Consider the following 18,087-nt stretch of genomic DNA (forward strand, 5'->3'; position numbering starts at 1 on the left):
TGGTTAGCACATATGCCCTCTGGCAAATAAAAACCAAAAACAAAAGAATTCCTGTTCTTCCTTGCTTTTCAGAGAAAGTAATTTGCCACTGTTTAGTTATCTGTTCAAATTTTAATAATTGAGTTAATAAGTCTGATTAAGGTTTAGTCTTTTAATGAGCAAATCTCTAAAGATACTGCATTTACTAGGTGGGAGGGAGGGAGGGTGATAGGTTGGTGTTTCCTGACCTTGAAAACTTCTGATTGGGTCTGAAGAAATACAGAAAGGCAAGGGGCTTCGTGGTCTAGGGGAGGTACGTACAGGTGGGGGACAAGCCTGTAAGCCTGTTTCTCATCATTTAAGCAGCTGCCATTCCACTGTGTCCAGGGCTCACAATCTGTCAGAGTTGCTGTCACCAAGGTTGCCCATAGAACATGCTTATAGTGTTCCTGGTAGTTTATAACGGGTACCCCACTGGTTAGGATTTATTTCTCTGCCTGAGAGACCTTAAAAATACAATGGGGTTGGGGGAGACTGTGTCCAGGGCAAATTGAAGAACCTGGGCTCTGTCCAGTTTGCCAGTCACTGAGCCGTTGGGGCTGTGCCCTCATTTGTAAACAGGGTTCGACTGACTGTTGCAGTTCTCTACTACCCGGGACGACCCAGTCCTCACTGACAGCTGCTCTCTGTACCCTCCCAGGTGGGAGAGGGAGAGGAGGCCTGGCCAGCCCTGCAAGCTTCTGCCCTGCTCAGCTCATGTTTCATGCTAACACTGTGCTCACATCCTGTGGAAGGGTGGGCTTTACAACACATTCCAGTAGTTCTCAGTTACTTTTAGGGCACACATTTTTAAGTCCATCAGTTTTGTAGAGTTGTGAGTTGACTGCAGGCTTTGCCTGGTGACAGGAGAGATAGGTTGGGTGAGTTGTGCCCCGGGCAAGGTTGACCCCCTCATTGGACTAACCAGTTTTGGGACAATGGGAACTGGCAGATTTCCCCCTTCCTCATCCAACAGAGTTATTTTAACCCTACAAACATCAACAGATGCCTGAGGTAGAAAAGTGGTTGGACTGACAGAGAACTCCACCTGTGATTCTTAATCCAACCTCAGGCCCTTTGCAGGTGACCACACCAATGGATTGGACTTTATAGGGAAACTGAATGAGTTCAACTCCTAATGCTCCTTAAAACTGTATTTACATAAGTTCAGTCCCACTGCTATGATGAAAAGACTAATGAGAAATATGAAAGTCTAAGAGAGAAACCTTGCCCTATCTGCGATGCTGAGTTAGAGCCCTCCCCCTGTCTGTTTATGAAAATGAGCCATCTGCCTAGGGTGTCCTATGTGGATGGCTCCCTTTTCTAACCTTGGTCCTTATTCTGCCATATCAGGACCTTCCCCCTGAGAGCTTCTAAAGAGTCTTGGCCTCTGCTCTTCGTTCCATACAGCCCTGGGGACCCAGCATAGCAGGATAGGACGTCTAAGAGTCTGCAGTCCTCCAGGGGTGGTCAGTGGGCAGCAGTGACATGCTTATGCCTAGTGCTGAGATTAGAGATGAGCAGGAAGCAATGAGGCTTGGTTTCCTACACATCTTCCTTCTGTGGGGCATGAGGCTGCACAGAAGCAGTTTCAGTATAAGTTCTTGGTTTGCTATTATTCTCACCTCTTAAGTCAACTTGGGCTTAACCTGTTGGAAAGGCCAACCCTATAGACAAGGTCCAGGTCAGGGAGGAGGCCTCCAGGAGAAGAGGACATGGGACATGGGCTGCTCTTCCCAACCCTATCAAGACTTTCCTTCTGTGTACAGTATTCAGCCAACCAGATTCCAACCAGGCAGGGGCTCCAGGTAGGGTCAGGGGAGACACTGAGGTGGAGGCAAGAGAAGCCAGCATCTGTTTTAGTCATCCTGCGGTGTTCTGATTCGGGGCCCCAAGGAAGTTCTTAGAGGCTGCCGTGCTTTGATGTGGGCAACTTCCCTTTAATTCTTGGGCAGGAGGTGCCCCACCCCAGGACCATGACAGGAACACAGGGTGTTTTTCTGCCCTGGGTTTGGCTGCTCTTTTTCACTCACTTCATGAAGCTTGAGGAAGTCTGGATGACAGGAAGCTGCTATGTGTGTACACAGAGGGCCAAGGAGATCAAAGAAATAAACCGTGACATCAGGGAGAAATATGATCCTCCGAGGAGCTTACTCAGGTTTGTTGCTGTGTCCCAGCTTGACCTGGAGCCCAGTGTTTGAGCAGAGCAGTGGACATGACTTCTCAGCCTGGGAAGAAACCCAAGTCTCGGGACTGCACACTATCAGCCACCTCCCTGGACTTCTGTCCAGGATTCCTGAGGCGAGAACCCAGCTTCCTAATTTCCTCTTGCCTAGGTCAAGGCCATGGGGGAGTCACCCACCCAGTGCTGTGGGAGGGTGAGAGTCAGGTGACCCAAGCACTCACTAGGCTCTGTTGCTGACCTGCTGAGTGACTGTTGGCAGCTCCCATCCGCCTCATGCGCATCCCTCCACTGCATGCCTCACACCTGCTCTGTTAAGCACTGTGCTGCTCATAGTCCTGGGAGAGGCAGTGGGACACTCTCCCTGCACAGACAAGGTGGTGTCCAGGGCAAAGCCTCAGTTTCCTCTGGCTGGGAGTGGGACTATCCTGGTGCTGCTTGGAGTCCTCTGGAGCTCCCTGACTGGCCCGCCCTAGGCCCATCCCCACCACCCTGTGGTCTGTTCTCATAACTCATAGCTTCATTGCTTTTAAAGCCTCTGTACTGCAGAGGTCTGCTCCATGTTTCTTTTCTTTTTTTTGGAGAGGTTTTTGCTATAGGGTGCGTGCGCTCGCCAGAAAAGACAGAGACAGAAAGCTAGAAATCACCCCCCAGGGGGGATGGCCACCCTACAGTCCCTTCTCCATTCTCCTCTCGGGATCTTGGGCACGCACGCACATGGCCTGGCGTGAGTTTAAGCCACCAGGTCCGGGACTCAAACTGCAGTCGACTACCTGGGAGTCCAGCGACATAGCCATTATGCTAACTGCTGGTTCCCATGTTTCTGACTAGAGCTGGTGAGTGTTCCAGGAGCCCTCCTGCCTGCCTGGGTTAGCAGCCGCTGCCTCTTTCTGGCATCAACTAGCAACCTAGAGATCTGCACATGAGCTGCATTTTCCCCACAAAACTTGAACAGCATGAGCCTGTTTGCTCTAGTCACATTTTCCTCTTTGTAGGAAGGATGAGCCTTCTGTTGTCCCAGTTGGACCCCAGGTGGGTCACTTCAACTTCAGACTCCTTACTCCCCATTCTCCCTTACTCCTCAGTTCTTAACATCCTCCCCAGGCTGTGTAACGCCTTTGTTCAGCCCCAACAGTCAATGCGGTAGCAACAGAACGTGAAGGACACCTGTGGCATTTGAGCCCTGATGCTGTGTCCCCAGAGCCGCCTCTTCCCTCTGGGTGGTGGGAATGGGAAGAGGCTGCAGAGATCTCCGTGAGGAAGAAGAGTTTCCCTTGCTGTAAAAAACTTCTTAAGCATTGAATCTAGTAGCTCTTGTTTTCTGCATGGGAAAAGGCAAGGGGATTAAATGACTTGACCCAGTTCTCTGCAGCTGGCAGTAGCTGGCTCGGTTCTTGCGGATCCCTGTTGAGAGCATTCTCCACCACGCTCTGTAATTTCGGGGATGCTTCACAAGTCACCTGACTCAGTGGGTCCTTTAAACCCCTGGGTACCCACTGGAGAGCAGCTCCTCGGAAGGAGACTGCTCCTTGCTCACACATCCCCTGCGCACTGCTGTGTGGGGGCAGGGCCGGTGCAGTTCCTTTACCTATTTGGTCTGGCTTTATAGGCTGCACTGCAGCTTCCTTCTCTCCACTCTGTTTAGGGGAGGGAGCTCTTTATCTTTGCTCTATGAGCTCTGGGAAAGACAATGGGCCCTTTCTCTGGGTTACTCTGCCTCTGGGAAAGCCTCTGTTGATCCCCACAGAGCAGAACACAGGGCCAGAGGTGATGGCTGGACTCTGGAGGCCAGGGCGAGCTGTAGTCCTAGCAGCCTGTCTCTCTCCCTCAGACCACTTCAGAGTGATCAGAAGGTTTCTCAACTAGGGTGCCCCACAGCCTCTATAAGATATATTTAAAAAATGACAGTCATACCTAGGGGGCTGGATAGCAGCCACACCACACCACAGCGTGTATTTCACGTGGACGAGCACCGTGATACCAGAATGAGAAAATGCTGTGTATGGTGCCTTCATTTGGCAGGAAGCTCAAACACCCAGTGGTCCAGCTCAGCAACAGACAAGGTCACATGAAAGGCAGGCCGCATTTCTATCTAGGTAGGCCACATCAGCTATCCCTGGGGCGCTGCTCACAAAGAAGCCAGGTTTCCAGAGAAGGGGAGTAGTGGTCAACAATGATGGCCGCATAGGACAAGTCCCAGTCCCCTGGGCCGTGCAGGCGATGTTTAGCATGCAGGTGTCCCTCAACACAGTCTCTGATCCTTGGAGTAGGCCCGAAAACTGGAGTTCGTGGACCAGGTTTCGACGGTTTCTTTGGTCTGGACTGGATAGCATCCCTAGAACTAATCTTATCAGCTGCTCACCCCAATTACTGACATTTCTGGCCCCTGATTCTGCAGGGCCATGGCAGGGACTGAAACTGCCCCATGACTGCAGAAAGCCCCGTGACATACTTGGAGCCATTTATTCCCAGACACCAACACTGTGGCCAGATCACAGAGAAGACCCTACAGAAAGGGAAGTATCACATTTAGCAAATTCCTGTAGATATTATGCCCCTTGTAAACTCATTCCATCTTTCCTTTTGGCCACCTGTTTATACAGTGTCACCAAAGTAAGCCACCACAAAAGATGCAAAGAAATGTTGACCCCACAGGCTTTCCCCAGGCTCAGAACCTCCAGTGCTTGGTGCTAAGAGCATATGGAGAGGGCAGAGAGCTGCCCTCACCCACACTTAGCAGGAGGAGATGGAACCATGTGTTCTTTTATTTATTTATTTATTTTTTTGGAGAGGTTTTTCTATAGGGCGCGTGCACTCGCCAGACAGACAGAGAGACAGAAAGCGAGAAATCACCCCCCAGAGGGGATGGCCACGCCGCAATCCCTTTTCCTCCATTCTCCTCTTGGGATCTTGGGCACGCACGCACACGCGCCTGGCTTGAGTTTAAGCCACTGGGTTTGGGACTTGAACCGTGGTCGACTATGTGGGAGTCCAGCAACATAGCCATTACACTAACTGCTAGTCCTCATGTGTTCTTTAAAAAAAAATTATTTATTCACTCATTCATTTTAATTTTACCAAACACACACACACACAGAGGGAAAGTGAGAAAGCAAGCCACCAGGTCCAAGACTCAAACTGTGGTCCATGTGGGAATGCTAGCACCTTAACCACCATGCCACTTGATGATCCCCTGGAACTATGTGTTCTTCAGTTCAGAAGACCCCAGACACTTTAGCCAGCATGTGTTCACCAGCCATGTGTTCCTACAATCCCAGGCTCCATGGGTAGCCATCACAGAGTCTCTTCAGGTTCCCCCAAGCATGTGATGACTGCCGAGGGTCTGGACAGAATTGTGAAAGTTGACTCCCCGTTGACTTTGAGTGTCCTGTCAACCAACCGGTCTACGTGGCAGAGTAGTCAGCTTCACCACCGAGGTCCTCAGTCACATGGAGACTACGACCTCTGGGCTCTGCCTCAGCACAGAGCAGCCTGGGCTGTCAAAACACTGGTGTCAGTCTTTGCCTCTTCCCACCCTGTTCTCAGCTACTACACTGAACCTTGTGCTCTGTGGTAGATCAACTTCCACATGCAAAGTGTGTGGTTCTTGCCCACTTGAGCCCACGCTGTGTAGAGGAAGCCAGGCTCTTCTTACCTGAGAATTACATACTGGCCCATGCTCAAAGGAAGGGAGCTTAGGAAGCAGACATGTTCCCCTCTGAGCATGCTTGAGGACATGGTGCTTCAGGTGACCTGCTTTCCCACACAAAATGAGCTCTGAACAGTGGGCCATATTCTCAGGCATTTTCACAATGACATATTGAAGGTCACCAAGCAGTCCAACAGCCTGGTGAGTTCCTGCCCCACCACACTGTGCCTGTGCCCTGGTTGTCCTTAGTAGACGTGGATACTAACCGAAGCTGAGGCAAAGCCACCCCTTGAAAAGGAGCAGACTGATTCTTCCAAAACCCAGGGACCAGCGTGGGTTCAAGGGTGTTCCAACAGATAGGCCTGCCCTGCTGTTGTGTGCCAGGCTGAGTACCCACAACTCAGCTCTACTTCATCCTGGGTGCTGGCATGCCTGTGGGATGAGGTCAGGCCAGGACATTATGCTAAATGTGATAAGCCAGGCACAGAAAGAGAAGTGCCAAGTGTTTTCACGTGCAGAAGCTAAAAGGCTTGATCTTACTGGAGAGAGCAGAGTAGTGGTTACTAGAAGTTGGGAAGGGGAGGGGGTGTTAGGAGAGTTTGGTTAACAGACACCAAATTACACCTCAGTAGGATGAGTAAGTTACAGAGTTTGATAACAGACTATATGTAATAATTTATCATATTTTTCAAAAAAGCTGGAAGAGAAGATTTTGAATATTCCCAACACAAAGAAAAGATAAATGATTGAGGTGCCAGGTAGCAGTAGTTGGCCCTGATTTGATCACTGCACATTGTGTACATGTATCAAAATATGTCATACCCCCTTTTTTATATATGTATAAAAAATACATACTTTTTTAATTACTAGAGGCACATGTGTTTGCCAGAGAGAGAAAAGGAGGGAGAAAGCTTCCCCAAGGGGGCATGGTCATGCCACAACCTATTCTCCATTTCTCCATACTGTCTTGATTTGAGGCATATATGCATATGTGCTTGGTGAGTCTCTCAAGCCACTGGGACCAGGGTGCTCATATTCATCCCTGAATGTGTGAGTTGGTGAAGACCTGTGCTCACACCTGCAAGGACTTTGGCCCTCCTTTCTCTCCTTAACCTCCCAAAAGTTTAGTGGGAATCAGGGGAACTGCAAAGGCTGCTTCCCAGAGACAGCCCAGTAGTGTGAGACCAGAGGGAGCCTTGGTCACAGCTAGCAAAGCTCTGTTTCTGGGGAGTGGAGAGATGTGGGCAGGGCCCCCTTTTGGGGCCTATCTTAGAGTCCCCACAACAACCTCGTCAAGTCCTGCCTGGCTACATGGCCTCTTTACCAAATCTGCTGGGACCAGGGCTACCTGCTTCCCTCAGCTCTGGGGGTGCCACTGCACAGCTGTGCATTCCTGTAGTCAGCACGTCTCTGCAGGAAGGGACCATAGGTGGGATCTGAAGCAGGGACAAGGGTGAGAGCCCTTCTTAAAGTTCTACTCTTCTCTGTATATTTACGTTTGTAGTTGTTTGTCACTTAATTGAAATCCAGTTCAGGGACTGCAGTGCCAACAATTAACATTAGGCTCATTTTATGGGATCAAATCTTCAACAGGAGCAAAACAATCCCACTGAGGATTTTTTTTTCCCACCATGTTTCTAGTTGGCTTGAATTTGCAAAATCAGATGTCTCTAGGTATTGTCTTGTTGGGAAATGGTTGTGGGGTTTTTTGTTGTTCTTTTGGTCAGGATGCAACTGGCAGATATTCTCTGCCTTGAACTATCTGCAGAATGATCACGTGCTTTGTGATAAAATCCCATGGCTCTCCTTCTTGATCTGAACCCAGTGGGAGGCATGAGGGTGGGGGAGTGGGGTGACCAGGTGCCTTTGTCACATGGCTGAAAGGTACTTTTCCCAGATTGGAAAAATTGAAGTCTGTTCTCATTTAAATCAGTTTTCTGAAGATCTCATTGGAGGTTTTTATGTCCGAGTTGAGTCTGAGAACCTTTGCAAATCAAAATAATGTAATTTTTTCTTTGTGTCTCTTGCTGAGACTTGGTGTGTGTGTGTGTGGGGGGAGCCTTATTTGTGTGTGTGTATCTCTGTGTGTGTGCTTTCTATGAGAGTTTCACCAAAATGTTCTCTGATTAAACAACTTTACTCCTTACGGCCTATAACTTTTTTGTTTTATTGTTTATGTGTATTTTTCATACATTTACTGACTGTAGTCAATATTTTTATTGCCCTAAATGCTGGTAAGGATTTAAATTTTGTAAAGATTATTTAATTTTATTTATTTATTTATTTATTTATTTAATTTGCTATAGGGCGGGACCAGCAGTTGGCGTAATGGCCATGCCGCTGGACTCCCATGTAGTCGGCCACGGTTTCAGTCCTGGACCCAGTGGCTTAAACTCATGCCAAGCACATGTGTGTCCATGCCTAAAATCCCGAGAGGAGAATGGAGGAGAAGGGATTGTGGCATGGCCATCTGCCCTGGGGGGTGGATGATTTCTCACTTTTGTCTCTCTTTCTCTCTCTGTCTCTCTGGCAAGTGTACACGCCCTATAGCAAAAACCTCTTTTAAAAAAAATGTTGCTATAGGGCATGGGCACTCTCCATAGAGAGAGAAAGGGAGAAAACAAACCACCAGGTCTGAGACTTGAACTGCAATTGGCTGTGTGGGAGTTCAGCATCCCAGCCACCATACCACCGCTGGCTCAGGATTTAATTTTTATAAACGTTCATTTCTTCCATGAATGAGAGAGAGACAGAGAACACCCCAGCAGGGTCGTGACTCTGTGATCCACCCCAGCCCTCAGCCAGTCCTGGATCATGGTCAAATGCTACCTGGCATAACGAGAGAAGTCTTAAGCCAGGAACCTTCTCATGTGAGTAATCCTCGCAGAGCATTGCATTTTACTGCTGTGCCCCTATCTGCCCTAGAATTTAACTTTAATTACGTAAGTGCCACATTCATGTTATAAAATACTCAGTCCACAGGGACCAGCAGTTGGCATAACGGCTATGTCACTGGACACCCACATAGTCGACCATGGTTTGAGTTCCAGACCTGATGGCTTAAACCCACGCCAGGCACGTGTGCGTGTGTGCCCAAGATCCCGAGAGGAGAATGGAAGAGAAGGAATTGTGGCGTGGCCATCCCCCCTGGGGGGTGATTTCTCACTTTCTCTCTCTTTCTCTCTCTCTCTCTCTCTGTCTTTTCTGGTGAGTGCACGTACCCTATAGCTAAAACCTCTCAAAGAAAAACTCAGACAACATAGAAGTCTAAGTTCCTTTGGACAGTGTCCACACTCAAGTCCTCAACAGTGTCTGCTGTTTATCAGTTTGGGTGTATGTTCTGCCTGGAGTTTTCCATGCACATGAAATTGTTTTATGCACTTTGAGTGTTATCCTAAAGACATCTCACTTTCAAAGACTACATGGCTAAAATTTTGATTTTTACATCACTTAAAATGGAATTCCATATTTCATCAGATCTAAAATGTTAGAGACTTTTAACAGCATTGAAATATAGTAAGTATACTTCTTCAGAGTTTTATACTTGTACTGAGAATTATAGTTAGAGACCCCAAGCGGTAGACTTCATAAGCAAATGGATAGCAAACACTTCCTTTCACGTGGTTCTGATTCCATCTGTGTTTTTGGCAAGCAGTGATGTTAAGAGCAGATAATCTCCCTCAGTGGTTTTAGCTCAAAGCTGCCCACCCCCACCTCTCCCTTGGAGAGGGCCTTGGTCTGCGGCGGTCTACGTGGTAGACCCTGGATCTAGAGGGCTCTCAGGGCAGCCTGTGGTGTGCCGCTTCACCAACTCTGGTCACAGGAGCCCTGAAAGTGGAGTCTGCAGAAGGGGCCCCAGCAGACTTTTATTTGGCTCTTGCATTCCTTTTAAATTTTTTTGGTGTTTATCTAAGGCTATTTACAAGCTCTTGGGCAACTTTTAAATGAAATAACTTTGGGAGGTATTTGTGATAGTGGCAAATATGTTAAAACTTACTAATTAAAACCTTATACTTTGGAGCGTTATCAGATCAATGGCACCTGGAGAAAGTTCTTCTCAGTCAGAAGAATGGTGTGAAATGTCCCTTTACGGATGGAGTTCACTGAAGTCTGTGGGTGGCCACCGCCCTGTAGGGCTTCCCTGTGCCTTGCCACCACCTCTGCTGCACAGGCCAGAGCTCCTGATGGGCAGGAGCAGTGGGTCTTAGAAATGCCAGGTTCATGCATTCATGCTTAGCAGGCCCCCTCCGCCTTCCCCACTCTGCCTCTGTTCTTCCGTTTCCCATCCCCTCCAGCCTGACACCCTCACAGGGCTCACCTCCTGTCATCCAGGACTTCTGAGGTCTCCCACTTCATGGCAACACATTGGGGGTATCACTTAACCAACCACAAATATTGGGGCACAAAGAGCCCCATAAGACCAGTGGAACCTGTGGACACATTAGCGACTGACCAGAACCTGGCCACCCAAGGCAGCGCTGCCCTGGCTAGGTGTCCCTCTGCCGCCTGTACCATTCAGCTCCACAGGGGGCCTGGCACCGGTCAGCCCGAAGTCCCACCAGCACTTCCAGTGATCTCATTCTAGTTAGTACCTTTCCAGTGGACTAGAGGGCCAGGCCAGGAGAATTTGAAACCCCTGCAGCCTGGCCAAGTTCAAAATTGGTGACTGACTCAGAAGGGCAGCCCTGTCCCTTTTAAGTGCACTGGCCTGACTCAGGGATGACCACAGTTGAGGGTGATGGGCTGTCATTATATCTCTGCCCCTAGACATTGGCAAGACAAGACCTCTCTACAGAGATGAGAGGGACTGAGGCAGAGGTGGGTTCCCATGGGCCTTTCTGAACTTAGATCCCGGGGGAAGGGTCAGGCATCAGGCCAGCTGTTCCCAAGACCCGGGTAGGACACAGAGGTGCAGTGTGCATCTTCTCAGGAGCAGGGGTCAGCATCCTCTGCGGCTTCCCTGTCCACACTCCAGTGTGGCTTTTAGCACACAACATGTATTGTTTAATTGAAATTGCTAGCATTTAAAATTTATGAGTAGGAGATTTGCCAATCCCAGTTTCCAGTTTCTCAAGGGTCTGTCAGTTGGACCCTCATATCTGGGGCATGACCAACCCAATTTGTACCTCTAAGCACCCCTGGCAGCTGTACCCTTGGTGTGACCCACCTGGTCCCTGGTGTAGCTGAGGGATGAGACTTGTAGCTACCTCAAACAGTGCTTCTCTAAGACATGCTGAGCTTCCTCTGGGACTCTGCTTGACCACCGCTGGTGTCAGGGAGAGTTGATCTTAAAGCAACTATTCTATAGTTTCCAGATGTGTGTGACTAATACAGGACACAGCTCTGTATACTGGACATTCAGAAAACCCAGGGAGAAGCAGCTAGACTCTGCAGTCCCTTCAGGACTACCCTCCCCATGTGGGACTGTTTGCGTCCTTCCACATCCACCCTGGCCAATGCCGGAGGGAACGCACATTCATATCCCTGCTGCTGCAGCCCTGCAGCCTTGGCCCATCCTTACCTTCCAGCCTTTTCCTGTGGCTCTCAGTAGGACCATGCTCCCACCTCAAGAGCTGTCCAGGTACCCAGGAAGTGTAGACCTCCCTCCCAGAGGAAACACTGGACCTGCAGAGGCCCTGGGCTTCCTCAGGGAACAGTCAGAGTTCTCCTTCTGCTCTCCCAGTCCCCCTCCAGCCTGATGTCTGCAGCCAGCACTCCAAGAATCAAAGGCTAGGGAATGCGTTTGGACAGTGCTGCTGATAGAGACTAGGCTGTGTCTCAGCTAGAGTGAGACTTAGTGGTCCCATCACGGAAGGGAGGGAAGCAGAAGCTCCCCACTCTTCCTTGTCTCTCCCCAGACACCCTGTGACCAGCTGGCCCACCACTCCAACCCCTCCTCAGCCCTGGTGGTTAGGCTGGACTTTGGCACAGGTGCTGCAATGTGAGCTGTGTGGCAGGGGGCAGAGGCCAACCCAGTGCTGGGAGGGTTGTTTATTCCTTCCAGTGCCAGATTTTCTGGGCAGCCCACCCTGTCAGCTAGCTGGTGTGGGCCTAGAAGTAGATGAGGAGCTGGCCAGAGCAAGTAGCAGGTAAAGGCCAGACCCAGTAGGTGTCCATATTGTCCTCATCATTAAACTTCTCTCTCCTGGCACTTCAGCAGACCCAACTTAAACACACCTAAGCCTCTCACAGGCCTAACTCTGAGGGTCTTGGCTGTTCAGGCTTAACTGCCGGGAGCTCTGCTGGCACGTCTGCATACGTAGCACCTGCACAGCACGGTTGCCACTCTTCCCAGAGGAAGGAGGAGTCCATGGGCCCCACTTCCTCCCTGCTGGCTGCCCTGCATGTGACTACTGTGAGCCCTGCTTTATTTTCTGTCTTTATTTCAGATCGGGCAGACTTTGCTTGTTGCCTGCCCTTGGGCAGCTCCTGAAGTGACCCTTCCTGTAAATTACAGATCTGTTTTAAGGGGTGAGGGAGGAGCTGGAAAGAGCGGCTCTTCTGTTTTAGAAGATTCAGAAAGAAGCATGTTAATGGGAACACAAAGACTGTCCAAGAGTTTATAGGGGACCTGCTGAGGAGCCTGGGGCAAGGAGCAGGGGACAGGAAGGAGTGGGCCCATCTTGTTAGTTTTGTCTTGTTTTGTTTTTCCTGGGAACAGGGCCCTGAGAACTCTACGATGCGCAGGTGGGGACAGCCTGGAAACCTCTCTCCCTGTGTGGGCAGTGGCCGGGTTCCTGACCCTGACACCCCATGCCGTTTCCTTGTGGGCGCCTGGCCTACCTCAGAGCAAACACTAATGTTCTGGCTTTTTCCAGGAAAGACAAACTGTGCAGACAGCTGCTGGAACCATCTCAGCAGTCATCCCTCTCACCTTGACTGGGGTGGCCTGGCCGCCACTTGACACTCTTCAGTTTTGTATCTTCTTCAGTTTGTTAGTTTGGGAGGGGTTTGGCAGGAACCCCAGTCAGAGCGGGCTGCTTCTCTCTCTCCTGAGCCTTCACCAAGAGGACCCCTTAGGAGTGAGAAGGAGCTGCTGCCAATGTGTCCTGGGCTGCCCCTGAGCGTGTGGCACCAGGCGCTGTCCTTGGGATTGCTGCTTTCTGGTGGCGTGTCTGGTGCCAGGACAGGGCTTGTGTGCAGAGAAGAGTTCAACAAATACTTTTAAAGAAAGACTACATTATTAACCCCTGTAGCCTCCAGCTCTCCTGATGAGCTAACTTGACCCTCCCCTCTGCAGAGGGGACAGCTAGAGCCGCTACAAAGCATTTGGAGGGGAAGGAGTCTGTGGTTAACTTTGACACTTGTTGAACACGTCTCGCCCTTACCCACTGGACTTGTCCCTGTGCTTATCAGTTGTCTTCACCATAGTGCAGTCTCGGCCAAAATGTCATCTGCAGGTGGCCAAGCAAAGAATCCTTAGGGGACAGAGCTTTCTGCCCAGCTGTGGGTGAGGGAAGTACTGGAGAATGCATTTCTTGGCGATTTGTCCACCCTGAAAGCCTAACAGGCTGTTATTCTTGACTTTCAGGGAGAAGGAAGATGCGAGGTGGGGAAAGATGTGGTCCCTGAACTGTCTCCTGAGGAGAGAAGGGTCCTAGAAAGGAAGCTGAAGAAGGAACGGAAGAAAGAAGAGAAGAAACGCATGCGGGAGGCAGGCATCTCCGCAGCCCAGAGCCTGCAGGCCAAGCGCTCAGGGGCCGAGTTGGCCCTGGACTACCTCTGTGGGTAAGAAAGACTCTCTCTCCGTGGGCTCTCTTCCCAGCGTTGCTCTCTATGGCTTGGAATCGGCTGTAGTGGGAGTGTTCACAGCACAGAAAAAGGCAAGTGCTACAAATGGGGTCTCATACCTATACCGACACACCCCTGTGTAGCTGGTTCCAAAGTATGGGGAAGTCTGCGGGGACTAGGGCAGGCATATGTGGTTGCTGATCTGAAGGCTCACCATCTTTGGGTCCTTTTAGAAGTGCAGTTAGTCTCGGGACCAGCAGTTAGTGTAATGGCTATGTTGCTGGACTCCCATGTAGTCGACCACAGTTCTAGTCCCGAACTCGGCTTCAACTCATGCCTGGTGCATGTGCATGCGTGCCCAAGACCCCGAGAAGAGAATGGAGGAGAAGGGATTGCGGCGTGGCCATCCCCCCGGGGGGTGATTTCTCTCTCTCTGTCTCTCTGTCTCTCTCTGTCTGGCAAGTGCACACGCCCTATAGCAAAAAAATGATCAAAAAAAAAGAAGTGCAGTTAGTCTTCTGGGCAAGGAAAGTATCTTCCAATCTGACCATGGTCTCCCATGTTGTGGTCCAGGGTACCCACCTCAGAGTCCAAGTGTAGGACCCCAGCCCCACCCAAACTAATTGACTTGAAATCTCTGTCTTGGAGCCTTCCTTCATCCATTTGTTCAGTGTGTGTACCAAGTGCCTTCTGCGTTCCAAGCAGCAGAGAACAGTGAAGGCCCTGCTCTTAGGAGTTTATAAGGAAATTTCAGAAAGTTCACAGAGAGTGGAATTAAAATAATGGGTTTATTTTGGTGTAGAAATATTTAAAAATCCATGTATAGTTTTCTTAACCATATACATTTTCCATGAGCTTTTGAAGACTCCTCATACTTCTGGTGTGAGAGACAGAGGACCCAACAGTGAGTTAGAGATGCAACATTAGAAAGAGGTCAGGGTCCCAGGGAGAGGTGAAGGTGGAGGCAAGTAGACAGCGCCAGAGGATATATTGTGGTCCTTACCAGGGCAATGGGATGTTGGCACAGAGTGCAAGGAAGGAGGGAGCCCAGGAGGGGGAGGCCTAGGGGCCAGGGTAAACTGATGCACAGGATAGATGAGGACGGCTGGATCCTGGAAGGCCCCAGTCACAGTGTGGGTGGAGGAAGGGGAGGTGGTGGAGACAGCAGTGGAGAAGGCCCTGCGCAGGTTTGCACCCAAAAGAGGGGCACCCGGGGGACCAGACCAGAACTAGGCAGACGCTGGCTTGAGCTCCCCATCATTAGCTTACAGCTTTGTACAAGACTTTCTAGAGCTCTCTGGGAAAATGAGCTACTGTGAAATTGCAGATTTCTGTTTGCAAAGCAGCATTCTCAGGGAAGTAGAGTCACACACTCCAGCTGGGCTTCTCAGGAAATAGCTGCTTTTCCAGTCCACCACCCCCTAGTAAGAATGTGGCAGAGCTGACAGATCAGACCCAGGAGTCAGCCTTCTCTGAGACTGCCCACTATGCACAGTTTCACCATCCTACACATTTTCTTTAGGTAACAGCTTTACGAGGTACAGTTCACAGGTCACATAGTTCGTCCACCTAAAATGTACGATCCATGATTTCTAAATATATACAGAATTGTGAAACCATCACTACACTCAGTTTTACAACATTTTCATCACCTCAGAGAGAAATGATGTGCTCTTCAGAAGTCACCACCACTCCCCTACACACACACACACACCAACAGTCCCTCCCCTGGGCTCTGACAACTACTGATCCACTTTCTGCTTCTGTAGATGTGCCTTTTCTGGACATTTCATAGGAATGGAATCATACGTTACATGACTTTTTGTGGCTTCTTTCACCAAGCATGGTAGTGAGTCATCAGGAAAGAGAAGATGTATTATTTCTGTCTACCTGTGCAAAAAATGCACCATGACTTTTCCGACAACCCAGTATTTTCCGTTAGTCCACATTGTAGTGAGTCTTGCTCAGTAATCTACCAATGTGTAGAAATACCACCATTGGTTAGAGTTGTTGCCCCTTTTGGCTATCATGTGCAGTGCTGCTATGAATATCTGTGTTCATGTTTTTGTGTGTACATACATTCACATTTCTGTTTGCTGTGTACCTACAGAAGGAATTGCCGGGTCCATGGTAGCTCCATGTTTAATCCTTTGGGGAACTGCATATTTTGCCACAGTAGCTGCATTTCACGTTCCCACCAATAGAGGTTCCAGTTTCTCCACATCCTACTCTGGCTGTTGGTGTCTGACTTTTTTATGGCTGCCCTAGTGGGTGTGGGTGATAGCTAGATGTGGTTTTGATTTGCATTCTGGTAGTTTTCTTTGTGTTTGTTTTAATTGACACATAATACCTGTGTGTATAGATGGGGTATAATGTAATTTTCAATACAAGATTACAATGTGTAGTGATCAAATCAGTAATTAGTGTAATCATCTCAGACATATATCTTGTCAAAATTCTCTCTTAGCTAATCTGAGCTATATAATAAATTGTTAGGGGACCAGCAGTTAGCGTAATGGCTATGTCGCTGGACTCCCATGTAGTTGACCGTGGTTTGAGTCCCAGACCCGGTGGCTTAAACTCACACCAGGCGTGTGTGCGTGCATACCCAGGATCCCGAGAGGAGAATGGAGGAGAAGGGATTGTGGCGTGGCCATACCCCTGGGGGGTGATTTCTCACTTTCTATCTCTATGTCTCTGTCTTTCTGGCGAGCACACGCGCCCTACAGCAAAAACCTCTCCCCCCAAAAAAATAAATAAATAAATAAATAAATAGATTGTTAGTACTAGTTACCCTACTATACTGTATAAAACTGGAACTTGTTCTTATCTGTCTGTATTTTTTTTTAATCTGGTACAGGTTTAAATTCTAAATTTGGATGATATGGTAGGCAACTGAGCCGTCTCCTTGACTCCTCCCTGGAGATTATGTTGGACTTAGGGTCCATGTGGGAGAGGGAAGGCAGTTGGCCAGTGGCTCTTTGAATTCCATACAGTTTAGGAGTAGTGAGCTATCATAGGTGTGTCATTGGAAATGCCAAGCTGCCCTGGGAACAGTTTCTTCTGCATGGGTCTGGCCTTGCTCTGACACAGTCAGCAGCCTCCCTAACTGAGGCTGGGGCCTTCCCACCTCTTCCTGGAACCCTCTGCTGCACTTGAAGTTTCACATAGAGGCTCACGTAGGGAAAAAGGGGGGCCGACCCTCTTAGGGGAAGCAGCTGACACAGTTTCAGGATGAGAGGACTCAAGAGTGTGGTTCTTTCAGGATCACGAACCTTCCCACCTAGCAGAAAACTGAGCCGAGTTTTGACAGGAGCCTGCAGAGCACAGTGGCGGTGTTGATACCTCGTGCTTTAGGAATGTTCATGGGGCAGAAGCAAAATGAACCTTTGGGGAAAGGACTCAGAAGATAGTGTCCAGGGGACTAGCAGTTGGAGTAATGGCTATGTCTCTGGACTCCCACGAAGTCGACCGCGGTTCAAGTCCCGGACCTGGTTGCTTAAACCCACGCCGGGCACGTGTATGTGTGTGCCCAAGATCCCAAGAGAAGAATGGAGGAGAAGGGATTGCGGCATAGTCATCCCCCCTGGGGGGGGGGTGATTTCTCACTTTCTCTCTCTCTTTCTGGCGAGTGCACGCACCCTATAGCAAAAACCTCACAAAAAAAAAAAAAAAGAAGAAGATAGTATCCAGGACTGTTGGCATCCTCTGTAGCAGCCTCCACCACCTCCAAAGTTTTCAATGCCAACTCCTGCTGCCCCCGTGAGCGTAGGTGGAGTGCAGACTTCTGAGGGTGTGGTGCCCCGGAGTTAGGTAAGTCCCCTTTTACCCAGAATGATCTGGGGAAAGTCAGCCATGGGATACTGCAGGGGCATGTTTAAGGAAGTCACTTGCTCCCAAGAAGCTTTTCATAGTTTCGTTCATAAAGCAAAACCCATAATCAAAGAGTGTGTGCAGAGGATCTCTAGCTCTGATCACAGGTAAAACCAGCTTCGGGATGTGGTTTCCTACAAAGCTGGGGGACCAGAGTAGCTGGCAGCTTTTTCTGAGAGGACAGGGCTTCCAGACCACTCCACTTTCTCCACAGTCCCCCCTCAAGCCCTATCTCTGGGCTGTGTGCACCCCAACACAGTGTGCTGACCTTGGTTCAGGCCCTCGTAGATTCTCCCCACATTCTCTGACTGCTCTCCCTCAGCCTATAGGTTGGTGGTTCAGATTTGCTCTCCAGGGTGGCCCTTCCCAAGTGCAGTCAGACACAGCTTCCTTCAGGGTTCTTTTGCTCCTAGGATGGGGTGGAAGGCACTGCCCCACCTCCAGGATGGCAGCCTCTGGCCTCATCCCACTAGCTGGATCCCCTTCCCATCTGGCCCCACTGCCGTTCGCCTGTGCACACATTGCCCTCGGCTTCCTGCACTGTGATCAGGAATGCAGCTCTGACATACACTACAATGGGTACTACAGTCTGGCTCAGAGAAAGAAGCCAAACACAAATGGCCACATGCTGTGT

At 49.6% G+C, this 18,087-nt stretch overlaps 1 protein-coding gene across 1 annotated transcript in view; it reads left to right on the forward strand.

Moving 5' to 3' along the window:
* CHLSN (cholesin) overlaps window positions 1-18,087 on the forward strand; it is a 190,232-nt gene that overhangs the window by 156,551 nt on the left and 15,594 nt on the right. The window contains exon 3 of the mRNA XM_006167887.2: window positions 13,381-13,577. Within this exon, the coding sequence (XP_006167949.1) occupies window positions 13,381-13,577 (197 nt within the window). The remainder of the gene's footprint in view (window positions 1-13,380; window positions 13,578-18,087) is intronic.

Source organism: Tupaia chinensis, unplaced genomic scaffold (genome assembly GCF_000334495.1).
Source record: "Tupaia chinensis unplaced genomic scaffold, TupChi_1.0 Scaffold145208_1, whole genome shotgun sequence".
Lineage (NCBI taxonomy): Eukaryota > Metazoa > Chordata > Mammalia > Scandentia > Tupaiidae > Tupaia > Tupaia belangeri.